Below are 18,443 nucleotides of genomic sequence, written 5' to 3' on the forward strand. Positions count from 1 at the left end.
TGGCCCTTTCTACCTCACAGCAGAGTGACAGAGAAAGAAGGACCCAGACCTTTAATCTTGTTTTGCAGTGCAGTTAGCAGAAGGCAGCTGCAGCAGCCTGGAAATTACCATGGAAGAGATCCTGAAAAGAGAATTGAAAACTTCAGTTCTGAAAGCCTTTGGGAGCTCGGGAGGAGGATACATTAGCCAAGGCCAAGCTTATGAAACAGACAGTGGAAGAGTATTTGTTAAAATCAACCATAAGCCTCAGGTTAATGCTAGCAGATACTTAACTGTTAATATTATTGCATGTTGAGAGGTTTTTTTTTTTTTTCAATGTGGATGATTGTTGATGATTTTGAGTTCTGTGTTTTCTGGCTTACTTATAACTATTTCAGATTTTCTTTCTTTTAAAAGCTGTAGTTTATTTTACATCAAATATTAACCTGGTGGGTTTGGTTAATGCAAAATGAGGTGTAACGCTATATGATAACCCTCAACAACAGGACTCAGCCTTGCTATATGTAAACAAGGGGCTGAATACAGAGCTGTTATTGTACTACTTGGTCTGGAAAAGCCTAAAGCTGAATTTGCATTCACTGCTTTCCTTTTCATCTTTCATTTGTGAGAAGAGAATAGTGGTAGTGAGGGAGGAAACAAAGGGTGCCAGTGCTAAAACTCTGTGTTTTGTTTTGTTTTGTTTTGTTTGTTTATTTTAAGCTAGAGGTTTCAAACTTCCTCCTTGTCTTTTGAGTTTCTAGCAGTAAGATTCTTGCAACTTTTCAGGCCAAGCTCTTGGCTTTTCTATTACTAAATGAATACATCACTCAATTGTCTCTTGCACACAGAAGATCAGAATTTTGCTTTATTAAAAAAATAAAACTGCTGTGAAGAACAGAATTTTCACTTCAGAAATGCTGAGTACAGGCTTAGTTTCCGTACTTTTACCTCTGTCTGCTGGCCATTGACCTGCATGGAGAGGAGAACCATCTTAAGGATTCAGACTTTTCCTTCATTTAGTAGTGGTCACCTGTAATTTTGAAGGAGGAGGTCTTGGGTTTTATCCTTAGAGATCTTTTAACACCTGAGTAATTGAACTCCATAAGCAACTAGGAGTTCCAGGTGAAATATTACATATCCCACTACCCTGGAGCAAGTTTGGGAAATATAAAAATAATATTTGAATTAAGGTACTTGATTCTCCCCATGTGGATTGAAAGCTATATTCGTTTAACAAAACTAATTAAGTCTTTGTAAACAGTGCTGTTTTTTTTTTCCAAATTACTTGTTCCAGATGTCTGTAGTTTAACCTCGGGGTATTCTTATTCCTTAACAGGCTAGAAAAATGTTTGAAGGGGAAATGGCAAGTTTGGAATCAATTCAGAAAACCAACATTGTGAGAGTGCCTCAGCCTATTAAAGTAATTGACCTTCCTGGAGGAGGAGCAATGTTTGTCATGGAGTACCTAAAGATGAAGCACCTCAACAAGTATGTTTTTACATCTTGTTCTCTTTACTGTGTCTTTGCGATATTTTTCTTACACTTGGTCAGAAATCTTCCCGAGAAGGACCTCATTATTCTCAGAGATACAGCATGTTATCTGTTAAGATCCATATTTCTGTGCACATATACATATTTTATATCTGTGTATATATATAATTATATATACATATATTTTATATACACATATACATAAAATATATGTATATTTATGTGTGTGTGTACTCCTGCCCAATGCTTTGCTCTTCCCTGGCTCTCTGCCTGGAACAGAAATGGCACACTTTGCCACTCTAGCAGCATGTATGCTGCCTGGTTGACCAGTTTATCTGCATGTGCTGCAGTGCTATTGAAGTGAATGTGAGAATGGCTGAGTATAGTCCTTCTTTCCCTGGTGAGGTAGAAAATGTATTAATTCCACTTTATTAGTCACCCAGCCTGAACATAGAATTAGGCTTTCAAGAATCTTACCCTTGTTCCGCTGCTTTAAGGGAACATAATAATACCTATGTCTCCTCTGGCAGTTGTTTGTCAAACCAACCTATTTTTACTGGAAGGACAACAGTAATTCCACAGCCTCCTCAGTCCATTCCAATCCATCCCACCTATTCCTAGAAAAAAAATTCTAATGGCTAACCTCAGTTGTCCTTGCTGAAATTTTAAACCCGTTATGTCTTTTCTACACATTCTGGGCATGGAGAAGCAATTTGTTTCCTTTCATGCAGCTCCTGTTTAACTACCTGTGCAGTATTTTAACTGCTTTTTGTTCATTTTTTCTTCTACAGTAAGCAACCTCAATTCAATCCTTGCTTGTGACTTTTTTTTTTTTTTTTTAAATTTGCCATCCTTATTGCTGTCTAAATGATCTGTGTTAGACCCCAGAGTAGATACCATGTTCTATTCTCTGCTTTTTTTATGTGGAACTGACAAGGCGGATTACTTGATGGCTTGCACTCCATGCTCTTCTTTATGCAGCCTTGTGTTTTGTTTACTTTTTATTGCAAGAACATTGATTTATATTCATTTTTATTATGTTAAAACCCATATAATCAGAGTCACTGTCAAGCCATTTGCTCCCTATTATGTACTTGTGAAGTTGATTATTTCTGGCAAATTTAGAACTTTCAACCATACTATGCTAGTATTGGTCATACTGAATTGAACTTTTTTCAGTTTTGTTTTGTTCTTTGTTTCTATAGATACTCTTCAAAGCTTGGAAAGCAGATAGCAGAGCTTCATCTTTATAACCAGTCACTCAGAGACAAATTGAGAAAGGAGGGAAACACAGTTGGTAGAGTATAAATATAATGTACTAAAACAAAAAATGAAACAATTAATTTGCCTGTGGCATAATAGTGCTTTATTATAATTTGGTTACAGTCAATACTGGGGCACTGTTTCATAAGATATACTTCCTGTCCCTATCCCACACTTCTCAAATGTGGAGATCATATACAGGAGTCATTATTGCAAATTTTAAATATGAAGTACTTTTATCCTTCAAAAAACTAAATTAATTTATCTTTAATTACTCGTTTTGCATGTTTTGTGTATAAAATTATGCTGCTACTGAAATTTAGTATGAAATAATATTTGATAGCTTTCAACATGTCTTACGTCAAACTGAAGATTTAGACTAATGTCTTTCTCAGCATTAGTTAAACCTTTTAGCTTCATGTACAATCACTGTAAAAATGTTCTTGACCTTACAGACTTTTCTTTCACTGTTGGTTCAGACAATTAACTTTTAAAAATATGGTCCTAGTTATTAATTTCTATTTAAAGATGTTTAAAGGGGATTATATTTTTGAACTCAAATATGCGAACTGAAATATGAACTCAAACATATAATTGCTGCTCCTTGACAACAACTATAATTCAGCAGTGTAAGGTCATGATCCAGTTTCTATTGAGTTCCATGAAATGATTTTCATCATTTTTTGAAAATTAGAATAGGATACAAATGAAAAAAAAAAGAAGGAAGCCATACAAAGAATTCTTATTTTACAAAATAATAATGATTTTGTAAAAATTCTTATTTTACAAAATCTCAAGATTTTTCCTTGTGTTTATTATGTTTCTTAGGTAAAGGAGCCAGTCATTCTGAGTTTCAGTATGTGGATAAGTTTGGATTCCATGTAGCCACTTGCTGTGGTTACATACCGCAGGTATATTCCACATCTGTGAAAGCTAATGTATTCTTAGAGTTCTATTAATTCCTTATACAAAGGTTTGGTTCGTTGGCCTGCAGCTTTATGATAACAGTTCTTTCACAGTTTCATTTTGATCTGATGGTGAGACAAATATGATGGATCTTCAATGTGTGCAGCTTGCTACCATGCACGTAGCAAGTAGATAGAACGAATTGGATAAGAATTTGAAATTATTTGGTAGTTCTTTAACATGGTGATACTTAACAACATAAGCATCCCTTTAGAAACCATGTCTTTGTTTTGGGTTTTTGGTTACATCCACTGTTCTTAGAGGACCTTATCACATAAGACATCGGAACTGTCTCTGAGATAAATCAGTTATGTGCCAGCTCTGCACATGATAGAGTTTCATTCTGCTGCTTAACTGAGTGAATGTTCTGTATTTCATACACTTTGTGAAGTACAGCTTTTTCCCAAATTCGAAACACATTACCCAATAATAATTAAATAATCCTTTTGCATTTCCAGAAAGAATTTGGAATATAATATGGAACAACTGAAATGGGATCATCAGAAACTGTACCTCTAAAACACATTACGAAAATTTAAGTGAATGAAAATAGATAGAACCTCAACTTCTATCTTGTGTTAAAGACAGCCCCACTAGGCATGGAATAGAGCGTGACTTCAAACTCAGCAATTGACTAAATGTTTAACAGCATTCTGATTAGCATGTCTAAAAGTAACATTGTCTAGGCCAATGTGTCAGCATCAAGCATCTTAACTTGATACAGATTATTAATATTGATTGTGCATATGTTAACATTGTTTATTATAAACCTCTGCATCATATTTTCTAGGTGAATGAATGGCAGAGTGATTGGCCTTCTTTCTTTATTCGTCACAGACTCCAGGCACAATTGGATTTAATTGAAAAAGATTATGGAGACAGAGAAGCAAGAGAGCTTTGGTCACAGCTAAAAGTATGAACCATGTCTTAAAGATTTCTTTTAGAAAGTTAGAAATTATGTACAAGTGGTATTTTGAATGTGTTTTATAGCAGATTTACGTAGTTTTTATTAAACAGCTGTAACTAGATTAGTTTCATGGCTGGGCTACCAACGCAGCTGAAAAGAATTCATGTTGCTCTTCCATTTTTTAATAGATAGTGAAAATAAACCTGCAAGTCAGCACTGACTAATTTCTTTGAATACCTCAAATAAGAATATGTTAAATCCGGTCTAAGAACTTGGTGTTGCAAACTGGGTAAGATTCTGCTGCCTAGGCAGATTTTTTTAATTGGTCCAGGTTCACAGCTGAGACTGGTCCTGGTCATACTCTATGCAGTGAGTAAGAAACAACCAGGAAGGTATTCCTCTGCAAGCTGCACAGCACAAACGTGTTCCCAGATGTTTCTTGCTTCCCCTTTTGTCACTGACTCCATTTATTTTATATCTTATGATCTCCCATACTGTTCATGTCTAGAAACGATACATTAATTCCAGATGTTGATAGAGCATGAATTAAAATGAATTGCTAAGCTGACTAACACTTATTACTGGCTTGCAGTTTAGGTTTATGCATGTAGCCATCAACTTCAAAATTACTCCATGAAGATTAAAAACAGGTAGCATTTGAGCAGCTTAGTCTCATATACACTACGCTAATTTGTTTATTTAATATTTTGTTTAAAACTCTTTAATTGTTGAATGTTTGTTCTTGCTCTTTCAGATAAAGATTCCTGAAATGTTCCGTGATGTAGAAATTGTTCCTGCCCTCCTGCATGGGGACATGTGGGCAGGAAATGTGGCTGAGGATGACTCTGGGCCAATTATCTTTGACCCTGCTTCCTTTTATGGCCATTCAGAGTTTGAACTGGCCATTGCTGGAATGTTTGGTGGCTTTAGCAGCTCATTTTTCTCTGCCTATCACAGTGTAATACCCAAAGCTCCAGGATTTGAGAAACGAAATAAATTGTATCAGCTCTTTAATTACATAAACCACTGGAACCATTTTGGGACAGGATACAGGGGGTCTACCCTAAATCTAATGAGAAAACTTTTAAAATAATCAGATTGGTGTGAGAAATGCTGACCCAGTCCCTTAAGTGGTTAGCAACCTACACTTGTCAGAAGTAATACAGGGTAGAAATCAATGTTGATGCTAAAACACCTGACATATAAAAGGCTCAGAATAATTTTGAGCCTCACTAAATGTTTGAGAGTGATTGTGTAATTTTTGACTCATACACTGGCTTACTAGCACTGATTCATATCCTGATGAAGGAATGTTTTTGAGCACTGTTTATGAAGTTTCCACTAGGTTGGAAAAGTAGCATGACAGTCGGCTGAACCTTACTCTCCATACAGAGTCTCACATCTTAGCTGCTGCATATCCACAGTTTGCATCTTGCTGCTTCTGCAGCAGTTCATTAGTGAGAGTTACTGCAGTAGGAATGTGGTACTGGAAGTAATCACTGGTTTCCTACCTCTCCCCATTTTTAATCTGTTTTAGTTTTTCCTTCCATCTGTTTGCACCCTTTTTCTCATTTATGTTTGTTTTTGTTCCTTTCCCATGTAAGAGCTATGATCCAAAATTTAAATCAGATTCTATGAATCTTAAAATGAAAACATTCTCTTTTTGATTTAAAGGTAAACAGGGTCCTTTGGACTGCTTTTGGCAAACACATATAATAGCATTTCTAATATTTATTTTAATTTAATGTAATTTAATTGTACCCTTTTGTTTTTCTTGCCATATGAGAAGTTCAGTCACAGTGGTATTTCTTAAAAGGGATGTCTCTGGAATTCCTTGGTAATTAACTGTACAGTCAGAAAGTGGATTGTCACCACACAAGTTTGACAATATCATATCATTTTAATATGATATGTCAATGTGTTGTACTATGATAGTAACACTTAAATAACTGTAAAAACAGCAAACAGTAGGAGAGAGGTTTACTTGTTTTCATGACGAGAAAGTATCTATTTTGCTGTTGTCGGTTGGTGTTTTCCATATTTCAATTTTAGAAATTAATGTACAGTAGGTAAGGCAAGTCTGTTCTGCCACTGCAGTTTTCTTGTACGCTGTCAAATTGGATGGACTTATACTGTTTTTTAGTATTCCTGTTTTATTTTTTTAGAAAACACAGGCAATGAGGATGTGAGGAGAAAACTGGGCAACAAAACACTAGCATACAATTTGAGCTAGAGTACATTAACCAAGTCACGTGTTTTTAATGGAAGAAAGTGGTAAAGAAAGTGTAAGTACAGTCCAACATACAGTTATATGAATCAGGATATGTGAATGAGAATCAAAGAACCTATGTCTTTAGGATTCAGAGGGCTGTAATTACTAATACCTAAAATGTTATATTCAGAAATGCTCAAATGTTTAGACTTTCTATCAGCTTTAAATGGCTGTGCTATAAAGAGTTCTTAAAATTATATTTTGTAATTTACATTATTGAAAAATAATTTAGTTCTCTGTAATATAATACAAATAGTTTAATTTTTTTTACTTTGAATTTGGGCTACAATGAATGGGGTTATAACACTTGATACAATTATAGCAGTGGAGAAATGGAATAATAGAGTGAGAACAGTTGAAATTGTAGTTGACAGCTAGATTCAGGTCTCACTAACCAGCAAAATGCATGAATGCTAATATTAATTTTTGCAAAAATGCAGATATTGTGTTGCAAAGTGCATATGAACTTAAGAATTTTAATTGTCCAATAAAATAATTGCACTGCAGAAACTAGCTATTATGTCTCTCTGCCTTTTGTGGTTGTGATGATTAATTTGAGCCTGAAGATGGATATTTGAGTATGAATGGAGGTGCTAGATACTGGACAAGAAGTTACTTGGCCTTATATGCAGACCAGATTTAAATGTTTCTCTGATTTTCCTTTTGTAATCAAAGGAGAGGAAGGACCACCTCTGAGGGTGACTCATCTCCCCCCAGACAGTGGTGAGGTCTGATCCTTGGGTGTGCTTTTTCTACCACATGAAAAGATAATCTGAGGTGATTTGCTCAATGTCTTACTTCAGACTCTGACTTCAGTTTTCTAGAGCTGGCAACATGCCAAGAGAGAAGTGGAAATGTAGTGCTGCTATCTGGTAAAATATTCAGTGGCAGAGGAAGATGTGTGGTAAAAAATGAGGGGATGGAAACGTGGTACGTCTAGGGGTGGAGTACAGCCAAGCATCTTCCTCAGGGACCTTGCAGGAAAGAATCTGACCCAAGAACTAGTAAGTGCTGTAAGGGGGCAGCCATTTCTTTTCCTTCCCCATTCTTCTGTAGCTTTCACCATTCCACCTTTGTTTCCAGAATTTTCTGTGATTTAGATTTGACTTGACAATTACCCTGCCAGCCCCCCAAGATTGTACAACTGTTAAGAAACAGAGGTGATGAGGGGTAACAGTGAACTGGGTGCCTTTCATCTGCCCTTTTCAACCTGTGAAAAATGCCCTGAGGCAAATCCCCCTCAGTTTTTAGGGCCACAAGAAAACTTTGGTGGTGGCACTGTGGTGCTGAGCCTCTTGAATTATAGAATCCTAGGATCATAAGGGTTGTAAAAGCCCTCCAAGATCATCTGGTCTAACTACCCTTCTGCCACCAATGTCACCCACTGAGCCATGTCCCCAAGCACCATGTCCAACCTTTCCTTGAACACCCCCAGGGACGGTGACTCCACCACTTCCCTGAATAACCCCTTCCACCGCCGGCCCGCTCTTTCTGAGCAGAAATGCCTCAGAGTTTCCAAGCACCACGGCCACAGGCCCCACTTTGCCTGTCAGCACCATCCCCCCTACCCCCCCCCCGCTCGGGGCCGGGCCTCCCCTCAGCTGCCCGCCCTTCTCCAGGGGCGGGGCCGCGGAGCCGTCCCTGCGCCTTTCGGCCCGCGCGGCGCCCCGTAGGAGGCAGCCTTCGGCCGGCGGCGCGCGGGGAGCGGAGCGGGGAGCGCGGCGGTTGCCAGGGTAACGGGGCGGGGAGAGGGGCCCGGGGCCGCCCGCGGGCTGTGAGGGGCGGCGGGGCCGGGCCGGGCCTCGGCCGTGAGGGGCGGCGGCGGCGCCTGAGGGGAGCGGAGAGCGGAGCGGTCGGGGCGGCTTCAGGCCGGGGCAGGAGTAACGCGGCCGCTGCCCCCTCAGGTGCCGCCGCCATGGCTCTGGGCGAGGCGGACGCGTTGGGCCCCGAGGCGGAGGAGAGCAGGGCCCAGGAGCTGGATGTGATCGCCCGCGGGAGCGCCCTGGAGAGCTTCACGGAGAGCCAGGAGGTGCGGGGGCTCGTCGGGGGCCTGGCGGCCGTGTGCGGGGACCGGGCGGCTCGGGAAACGGCCGTGGAGAAGTTCATAGGTGAGCACGGCGACCGGGGGCTGAGTGCTGTCGTGGCCTCTGAAGGAGGGGTCTTACCAAAAAAAAGGACTAAAACGTTGATTTTGGTGTAATTATAATACTGGAACTTCTTTCAACAGGTGCCTTGGGTTCATTTTTACCTCACGGTTTTCCAGATGCACGCATGTCCTGCTCGCACACACCAGTTAGAAGCTGAGCCTTGTATTTAAGAGATCTCAGGAGCCCTGTGTAGCCTCCTGCCTCCCGTTCAAATGCAGAAAATAATTTAGCAAAAGATAATGGTCAAAAAATTAGCCAAACCTAATGGTCAAAATACTGTTTTATTGTCTGGTTTTGACAAAATAAAACTAGATAGGCACGCAATAAACCTAAAAACCATAAATTTGGAAATCTGATCCTGCAGAAATTATCCTATTGAAAGGACTGACAGTGATCTGTCCAAGGAGGCTAACAGTGAACATCTAACTGATCAGAGAGAAGTAGCAGGAATGTATTTGTGTTGATTGTTCAGTGTCACAGGTGAGATGGCAGAATTTGATGGCATAGGAAAACACATGCTGAAAAGCCTTAGCTGCTGAAAAGCCATCTCTCCTGCAGCTGATCATCCTGCTGTGCCTCTTTCACATCGTATGCGCTGCCTTGGTTTATTTAGACTGTGTTTATGGTCCTCCTGCACGCATTTCCACTCTATCACATAAAATTTTAGGAGAAAAATGGTGTTGCTACCTACCGAAACACTGACTTTTGCACTTGGGAACGTGTCATTTGAAGGTAGGGGGATGTAGCTGTATAACAGGTATCAGTATCAGAAGTATCACTGTTCACTAAATACAGGGTTAACATGTACTTTAATGTTAACAGTACTGATACGCACCATACATGTTGCTCAAAACTTTGTTCCAACATTTTGTGTCACAGGGAATCGTTTGACCTTTAATAGGCAAAAAATGTCCCAAATATTGGACATATAAACAGACTAAATGAGTGGGTTATAAATTCGGAGGTAAGGAAACATCTTAATCTATGCGCAGATAATGCAGTAATAATCAGTTACTGAACATTTTAATGCAGGTCTCTGAAACACTTACAAAAGCATGTGATGTTTTTTTATGAACTGTTAAGAGCAGAAGTCTGGATTACGTAGTTCAATCTGCAATAAGTTTTGCAGGAAAACATAGGAGGATCTTTCCTTGAAATAATAGCACTAGAATCACATTTTTGTGGTTCATCCTTTTCACTGTTTTGATCTGGTGGTTTATTTTAGATTACCAGACTCTGATCTGGGAAAACAATTTGACAGGATAATGAATTGTAGTTAAATTCCACTTCTGCTTTTGAGCGTTGATGGAATTTCTTGTACTCTCTAATTCTGTTATTTGTACACAGCTTAAGATATTGTTAATTACAGCAGGGAAAGTAGCGATAATTAGGAGTGCAGGCTTCCCTCTTGATTTAGACAGCACTATGGAATCCCAACACAACTGTAGAAGTTAGTGTAAGGAGAGTGTTGGACTGGCTGCATTATGAAAGTGGTTGTGCAGTGTCATCCAGTGGTCAGCGATATACCCTGCTGGTGAAGTTGTGTTTCGTCTTCAGAGTTTGATGTGATGAAGAGAAAGGGATAGAGAGAAAAATTGTTAGAGAGGAACAAATGCAGGAAAATGAAAGATTAAGAGGATATTTTAGTTTTCTAAGTAAATGCTATTTCCTGAGCAAATATCTAAAATGACCTAGGCAATCACCAGGCAATACTGGATCATTTAATAATCTCTTTCTGAAGCGTAGCTTTCATTTCTGTGGCTGCGTGGCATTGATTCTAGGTATAAATGGAAATGCTTTTATTTGTAAAATCGGTGGCAAGTTGTTCTTAGTATTTACAATATTCAATTTCAATTATCTTTTTTCATGTCCATTCCCAAAAGGAAGATAATGTATTACTAGCAGCAGGATAAAATAATGTGGAAACTTGAAGAGCATGGGATTTAGGGGTAGTAATAGCTACAGTTTGTGTTTGTCCAGGTAAAATTTTGTCAAGACATTTTTATTCTTTGCTGTATAATTTCCTTTGTGCTATTTCAAAATAAAAAAGCCTAGTTCTGAGAGCTGTGAAGAGCACCTTTCAATGCACAGTACTATGATGTAATTTTCTGCTATGGTCAGGAAGCTCAAAACAGAGAGAGAAGAATTTTCTTATGTCCTGTTTCAGTGGTAGAACTATATCCTTAACTATGTTCCAAGCATGGGACGGAAGATAGCCTTGTGATGAAACCCTTTGTGTCCAGGTAGAATTTCCCTATGACTGTATTAGCTTAGGGTTGGAAGAGTATCATACTACTACACTTTGTGATGGTAAGGTATCTTTGTGTGGGTGTTTTAAAAAGAATCAGAAACTTGACATGCTAACAAATAGAATAGTGTGTAGAAGTAAGTGGGATGTAAAATGTTATTGGAGGAGATGTGAACAGCAAGCACAGATGGGTAAAGCAGCATTCAGGTTGCTGACTGGGTTGGAGTGCGGTGTAAGGCTGGTTTGTCTGCAGCAGCTACAGGCTGTTCTGATTTAATGTCCTCCGTCTGCAGAGTGCCATCAGAAGCTGGTAAGTTGTTGGCAAAGGAAAACCACAAAGAGCTCTGCAATGACGGGTAACAGCAGACTGAGTGCTGCTGGCATGTTTGATTTAATGGTGACATTTGTCCACAGTAATTTGAGAGATTCCTGGAAGAGAGTTTTTGATGAATTTTAGGTAAATGATGGCATGACAGACAGCCTCTAGTTTTACAATAACTGCTCTGTTGTCTTCTTGCTTCTTGACCTCACTTAAAGGTGTGGCAGTAGTTAGCTCAAGGATACTGAAATTTTAAACTAAAACTGTCTAGAATCAAGGGTGTATCTCACAATTGATGGTTATAAGGGCCTTTCATTTGAGTAGTTGGTCACAGATACCTTTTCCTTTTCAGTTATAATGGACAAGTACCAGGAGCAGCCTCACTTGTTGGATCGCCACTTAGGTAGGAATGTCATCTTGTATATAATACTTTTTTGTGTATATACTTGAAACTCTCTTAAACTAGAAAGTTCATATTTGCATTGCATGATTGTTGTGGTTGATAGCAGATATATGACAATCATCTCCCTTTCTATTATTAGAAGTATGAGAAAGTGTAAGCTAACTGTTTTGTTCCCACTTTCTTTTCTCTCCTTTCATTAGAATGGATGATGAATTTGTTGCTGGATATAGTACGGGACAGTGCATCTCCTTCCGAGCTATTTCATCTGGCTTTTAAATTTCTTTACATCATTACAAAGGTACAAAAACCCAAAAAACAAATGTAACATTCTATAACTGAAAGTATGTAGGTTTCCAATATTTAAATTGCAGTGTGAAAGATGAGTTCTTTTTTTTTTCCTCATCATTTTAATGATACCTCACGCTATTCAATGATCCAGAGTAGAAAAAGCAAGGTCAGAATGTAAAAACAAACAAACAAACAAACAAACAGATATTGAGATACTGAGTGGACAGGCTTAAGAGCTGGTCCTGTGCAAACCTCATAAGGTTCAACAAGGCCTAGCGCAAGGTCCTGCATCTGGGTTGGGGCAATGCCAAGCACAACTGCAGGCTGGGCAGAGAATGGATTGAGAACAGCCCTGAGGAGAAGGACCTGGGGGTGTTGGTTGATGTGAGCCGGCAATGTGCACTTGCAGCCCAGAAAGCCAGCTGTGTCCTGGGCTGCAGCAAATGCAGCGTGGGCAGCAGGGTGAGGGAGGGGATTGTGCCCCTCTGCTCTCATCAGACCCCACCTGGAGCCCTGTGTTCAGCTCTGGGGTTCCCAGCACAAGAAGGACACAGAAGTATTAAAATTAGTCCAGAGGAGGGCCACAAAGATGATCAAGGGGCTGGAGCACCTCTCCTATGAAGACAGGCTGAGAAAGTTGGGGTTGTTCAGCCTGAAGAAAAGAAGGCTCCGGGGAGACCTCACAGTGGCCTTCCAGGGGGAGCAGATTTAAACTAAAAGAGGAGAGATTTAGATTAGATAAAAGAAGGAAATTCTTTACTCAGAGGGTGGTGAGGCCCTGGAACAGGTTGCCCAGAACAGCTGTGCCTGCCCCATCCCTGGAAGTGTTCAAGGCCAGGCTGGATGGGGCTTTGGGCACCCTGGCCTGGTGGGAGGTGTCCCTGGTCTCGACAGGGGGGTTGGAATTAGATGAGCTTTAAGGTTCCTTCCACCCCAAATCATTCTATGATATATTAACTCCTCAAAGGGTCTTTTATTTTTCCTCAGTACTTGATGTTGATAGATAGCTTACTAAATTTTGAACCTTCATGTTACAGGTGAGAGGATACAAACTTTTCCTCCGATTGTTTCCTCATGAGGTTGGTGATTTACAGCCTGTTTTGGATATGCTTATGGACCAGAATCCAAAAGACTGCGAGGTGAGAACCTGCTGTACTTCCTGTTTAATTTTTATGTCTCCTAGAGAAGAAGCTGAAGAACAATGTAGAAAATAGTCCTGCAAAAAATAGCATGTAAAGCTGCAATATAGCCTGCTCAGTGTTAATTGAACAGCTAGAATTAACGTGAAAGTCACACATTTCATTACATACCCTCCTGATTTAAAGATTTCTTTAGCTGGGAGCAAGAATTTTGATTAAAACAGTATTTAAGCAAATAATTTTTAAGCATGGATTGAGATACTGTAGTTCATATTGTTTTATTTTATTGAATGAACAAAGAAAGGATTCCAATATTTTTTTTTTAAGATAGATTAATTTTAAGAGAGATCATCATCTATTAAAGGTAACAAAAATCATGGATATGAAGACTAATTCTGCTCAAAATTCAAATAATTTTAATAAATTTCTTGCAGCACCATTTCTGTTAGTGTTGATATAGTTGTACAGCTTTTATTTTTTAAAGACCAACTGCCATAAAACTAAGGTAATCATTTTTTTGTACAACTTTTCAAAGCTTAAGTATTTTGCAGGTAAAGGACTTGATTTATGAAATATCTATTTTTATTCTGAAACCTTACCATAGAAGCTCTTTAGAAGTTGCTTCTTGTCTGTCTCTCAGAACACCTAAATTTTTTTCAATAAGCCCATGAAAGGAATACATAAATTAGGAAGGACATATTTCTCTCTTGGTCCTTTTCTGTTGTTGCACTTTGTCTAAGAACATACATTTTCTTTCTCTCCTTTCCCTTTCTATATGGAGAGTCACTTTCCTTACTAATTTAGAGTGTTTTTTTATTTGTTTGCATTTATTTTTTTTTCTGCTTGACTGGACTGGAGGCACAAATGGGCTGAGGGAAGGAGAAAACAGGAAAATAGGAAAATGCAGTTTTTCTTTGGAAAAGAATGAACTGTCTCTAAACTTCAGATTCAGGGGAAAGGGTCCATTCACTTGACTACAATTTTCCCATTTGAGGTGTCTTGTAGTTCTTTCTCCTTTGGTGTTTCAGAACACTGAGGTTCAAAGTTTTCATCTTCTTAGCATAGCAGTACCTTGGAGGAGGTAGGTTTGTTCTCCAGGCACCTTGTTGGAACACAGTTCAGAAAACAGAGTGTATATTTTGTTTGACTCTTCTTTTCCAGACTTGGGAAACTCGTTACATGCTTTTATTATGGCTCTCCATGATATGCTTGATTCCTTTTGATCTGGCCCGGTTTGATGGAAATACTGTTTCTGAAGAAGGGCATGCTCGCATGCCAACAATGGATCGCATACTTAAAGTAGCAAAAGTAAGTATAATATGTCGTGTAATATCCGCAAACCTATAACGCTTTTCTTAGGCTTAATATTCCAATATTAATAATATTAATGTATTCAATATATAGTAAATTCTGATCTTTTCAAAACATTATTTAATCCTGTGTTTTCTTTGTCTACTCTGTAAAGAATTTCTCCATAGTTGAAGAATCTTTCGTATGTTATTTAATTCCTTAGTGTCTGGTTAGACAGTTTATTACTTCAGGGAAAAACAATCATCAAATTTTATGATGATCTGCTATGAGTGTATGCCTTTGACTGTGGTAAGAGCTTTTAGAGTTTAAAGATACTAGCTAGATTTTCTGAAAGTCAACTTTACATATTTATATAGGAATTTAGTGTTTGTCAGGATGAGTAACGAAGCTATGACTGTGGAAAGAGTTTTCAACAAAGATAATGAAATTTCACTTTGTGTAAACTTAAAGTGGCTAACGCGTCATCCCTTTAAGATAAAACATAATCATCCCCCTTCCCACAAATAACCGAACAGCTTATCCTTACCCTTTTGACACTTGCAGCCCTTAAGTGGTTTAACACTTGCAGAAATGTAGTAACACAAATATGACTGTACTTTAAGGTTACAGTAAAGGTAAACTTGCTTTGAAAGACATTAGATGTGAGAGTTTGTCTCAGATATATTTTGTTAAATGGATTATATGTTTTTACTATCTTAAACTCAGTATAATGTAATTGTAAATATTAATGTACTCATGTACAAAGTTGTTATGTAGTTGTATTATTAAGTCTACGTGTTTGAATTCTTTTACAGTTAGTTCTGTTTTACTTCTAGTGTTACTTGGTTGTCAGTGATAAGGCTCGAGATGCAGCTGCTGTACTGGTTTCAAAGTAAGTCTCTTTTTTGCTTTTTGGCAGAAAGGAAAAAGCTAGCTCCCTTTTCCCCTGTCATTTTTTTAGCCTGACGTATTACTAACGACCGTGTTGGGAGCACTGGAAGTTGCCAACTATATGGGGTGTTAAACTTGCTTGAATCATGTCCAATAGCATGTTTATTGTAAATGTTTTCTTCTGTTAATCGGAAGAACAGGCATACATTACAAGTGATACTTAAAGGTCTTTACTGCTAGCAGAATACTTTTCAAACTGGTTTCTAGGGACTGGTTTGTGCTAAAGGGCTTGAAAAAGATGAAGTTACGCTGTGTTGCTGCTCATTTTTTGCAGTATATTGCATAGAAAATAAACAAATTTGATATTAACGTAATTGCTCGATGTCTCCTAGAAGTACTTAAGTTACTTAAAACAAAATAGTAATGCTAGATTTTTTTCTTAATATCCCTCCTCTTAATTTTCTGGACCAGAGAAAGGTACTGTTTTCATAGGTTTATTGTGAAATAGTTCATCAAATGAAATAGATTTAGGATAATGGAACTTTGTAAACCATATTGTTTTACAAAGCTTAGTGTTAGATACCAAACTAATTGTAAAAGAGGTGCAGTTGTTATGATACCTTTTGTGTCAGTTCAGTAATCGGGTTTTTTATAAATTTGAAATAATGAAGTTCTCTTTCTTTCTGTCCTAGTGTGTTATGAAACCAACCTAAGTTGGTTTCATACCTTTTCCCGATATATATCACATCATATATCTTTATTCTAGTATATTCTAATGGTAGAGAACTTCAGTCTGCTTAGTCTGTCACGTAGGTGTTCTTTTTTTAAATAAGATAAATGGAGTATTTAAGCTTGCATATGTTCTAATGTACACTAGGGGGCTCTGCCAACATAGTTTTGCGACAGGCACAGAGGCTGTGTGGGTGTGGGTAGCTAGTCTGAACAATAAAATCAGTTTTAGCATTTTTCTCTAGATTGAAAGAGGCACAAAATTTACAGGCTTAGTTGTATCAAAATAGTTGTTAAATAGAAATTAGTAGAGCAGATTCTGTCTTTTGGGGAAATAGCTGTCAATGTACTTATTTTGAATTTATTCTGAATTTCAGTCACAGGACCCAAAATGCTTTAGAAGCTTGTATTCACTGAGTATAATGCTACAATGGTGAATCTGATGGCAAAACAGACACTTTGTGTTTTGTGTCATGCAGAAAATTCATGAAGGAGTTGGGACTAGCATATAGTTCTGTGGTGACGAGTCTTGTACTTTTATGATTTATTCTGAAGAGGAAAATTCAAGTGAATGCATGCATTCTTAGAATAGTCTTTAATAAACAATCTTGTTTATTGCATACTTACTTCCATGTGGCAGACTGTGGGTTTGCCTGCTTATTTTAATTGTTTTTTTGCAGTCGTTTTGGAAGTGATTGGAAGTTGCTTTTCTAGGATTTCTATGTATCAGCATTGGTAATCTGCCTTGTCACAAGGCATGCAAATTGTGACATGCAGTGAATTATTCTTAAGGGTGCATATATGCCTGAATATGCCCTTTACCATCTTCACTTACTAAAAAAACACAGAAAAATCCCCAAACCAACCAAATGTGGTTGGCTTTTTTAAGGTATATTCTGTATTTGCAAGCCTTCTCAAGTAGGGACAGTGAATTTAAAATATTCTGTCATCACTTGAGATTATTTGAATTTACATGCCAGGGTATCTAAAAATAAATGACTACTGGAAGCATCTGTATAGTAACGTTACTGATTCCAGCATTGCATTCAGAAAAACTTTAAACAGGCAGTGCTTAACCCTGGATTTCAGAAGGATTTATTAAGTTCCTTTCATCCCGATGCAGAATACTATGCAGGCGGTTGTTAGCAGTTATATGTTTCTTTTCACATCCATTCTATTGGCTGAATTATTTTTTATTAAAAGCATATCCTCATAACAAATAAGGTGATAGAATACATTAAGGAATATTAAGAATATATTCTGGTGCTAGCTGGATCAAGGTGTGTAAGACTAATGGAAGCAAAATTACTATTTAGTGTAGCTGTAATTAGTTTACTATGAAAACACCATTTTAAAAATAGACTAATGATTAATATATTTCATAAGGAATTCGGAGACCTGAATTCAATGCCTTTTGGCCTTGGTGTACTTGAATTCATTGCTTTCACATCCCAAAGCAGTTCTGTAATGAGCAGGGCATAGATATTCTGAGGTAACTGTTTCATCTTCTTGAAGTTAGACTGTTAGGGAGGCAGGAATGCAAGAGTCCTGGGGAGATAAAATAGAGAAGTTTAACTCCGTAACCTGCTGAATAGGAAACTTCTTACAGAGAGACAGAGGAGTGGAAGGGGAAGCCTGGACTCTTGTTCCTGCATGAAGGAGCATGCATTTCAGGTAAAATTCAGAAACATCAGGATCAAAAACTTTGCATTTTTCAAAGTCTTTCCCTTTTCTTACGGCAGAGAAGCTGGGGTTTGTTCCAAGAGCTTTCTGTCTGCTCAGTGACCTGGCTGCAGTAGGAGGAGATGAGGCTTATCTTTGTCTTGCTTCTAGTCTGGAGGTTAGGGCACTCCTTAGAGTAATTAAGATTTAAACTCCTTTGGGCTGAGAAAGGGTCTAGGAACCAGTTCATCTACTTTACAGGTTACTTCTATTACCTGTGCTATTGCGGAGAAGGATTTGTCCTTGGTGCTCTATTATAAAACAAAAAACAACCCCTCTCAACTAACTCCTCCTCTAAATCCTCATTGTTTTTTTGCTGAACACAATAGATCCAGCCTTTGAAGGCAATTCAAGTGATCACATCTGCTCATTGTTTCCTGTGTTCTCTG

At 38.2% G+C, this 18,443-nt stretch overlaps 2 protein-coding genes across 3 annotated transcripts in view; both read left to right on the top strand.

Moving 5' to 3' along the window:
• On the top strand, positions 1-7,391 carry FN3K (fructosamine 3 kinase). The gene is made up of 6 exons (XM_032199840.1): positions 1-250; positions 1,316-1,467; positions 2,676-2,767; positions 3,562-3,644; positions 4,490-4,612; positions 5,361-7,391. The coding sequence occupies exons 1-6, from the start codon at positions 110-112 to the stop codon at positions 5,697-5,699; spliced, it is 930 nt and encodes a 309-aa protein (XP_032055731.1). The 5' UTR covers positions 1-109; the 3' UTR covers positions 5,700-7,391.
• A 1,202-nt stretch (positions 7,392-8,593) lies between these two features.
• Positions 8,594-18,443, top strand: part of TBCD (tubulin folding cofactor D) — a 125,622-nt gene continuing 115,772 nt past the window's right edge. Inside the window, exons 1-7 of one of the 2 annotated variants that reach the window (XM_032199678.1) lie at positions 8,594-8,611; positions 8,783-8,986; positions 11,945-11,995; positions 12,196-12,293; positions 13,321-13,422; positions 14,584-14,730; positions 15,549-15,604. In XM_032199678.1, coding sequence (XP_032055569.1) covers positions 8,794-8,986; positions 11,945-11,995; positions 12,196-12,293; positions 13,321-13,422; positions 14,584-14,730; positions 15,549-15,604 — 647 coding nt within the window. In that variant the 5' untranslated portion in view covers positions 8,594-8,611; positions 8,783-8,793. Of the gene's footprint in view, positions 8,612-8,752; positions 8,987-11,944; positions 11,996-12,195; positions 12,294-13,320; positions 13,423-14,583; positions 14,731-15,548; positions 15,605-18,443 lie in introns of those variants that run through there. The other variant, XM_032199677.1, reaches the window with a different exon arrangement.

The sequence above is a fragment of the Aythya fuligula genome, chromosome 18 (assembly GCF_009819795.1).
Source record: "Aythya fuligula isolate bAytFul2 chromosome 18, bAytFul2.pri, whole genome shotgun sequence".
In the NCBI taxonomy this organism is placed as follows: Eukaryota; Metazoa; Chordata; class Aves; order Anseriformes; family Anatidae; genus Aythya; species Aythya fuligula.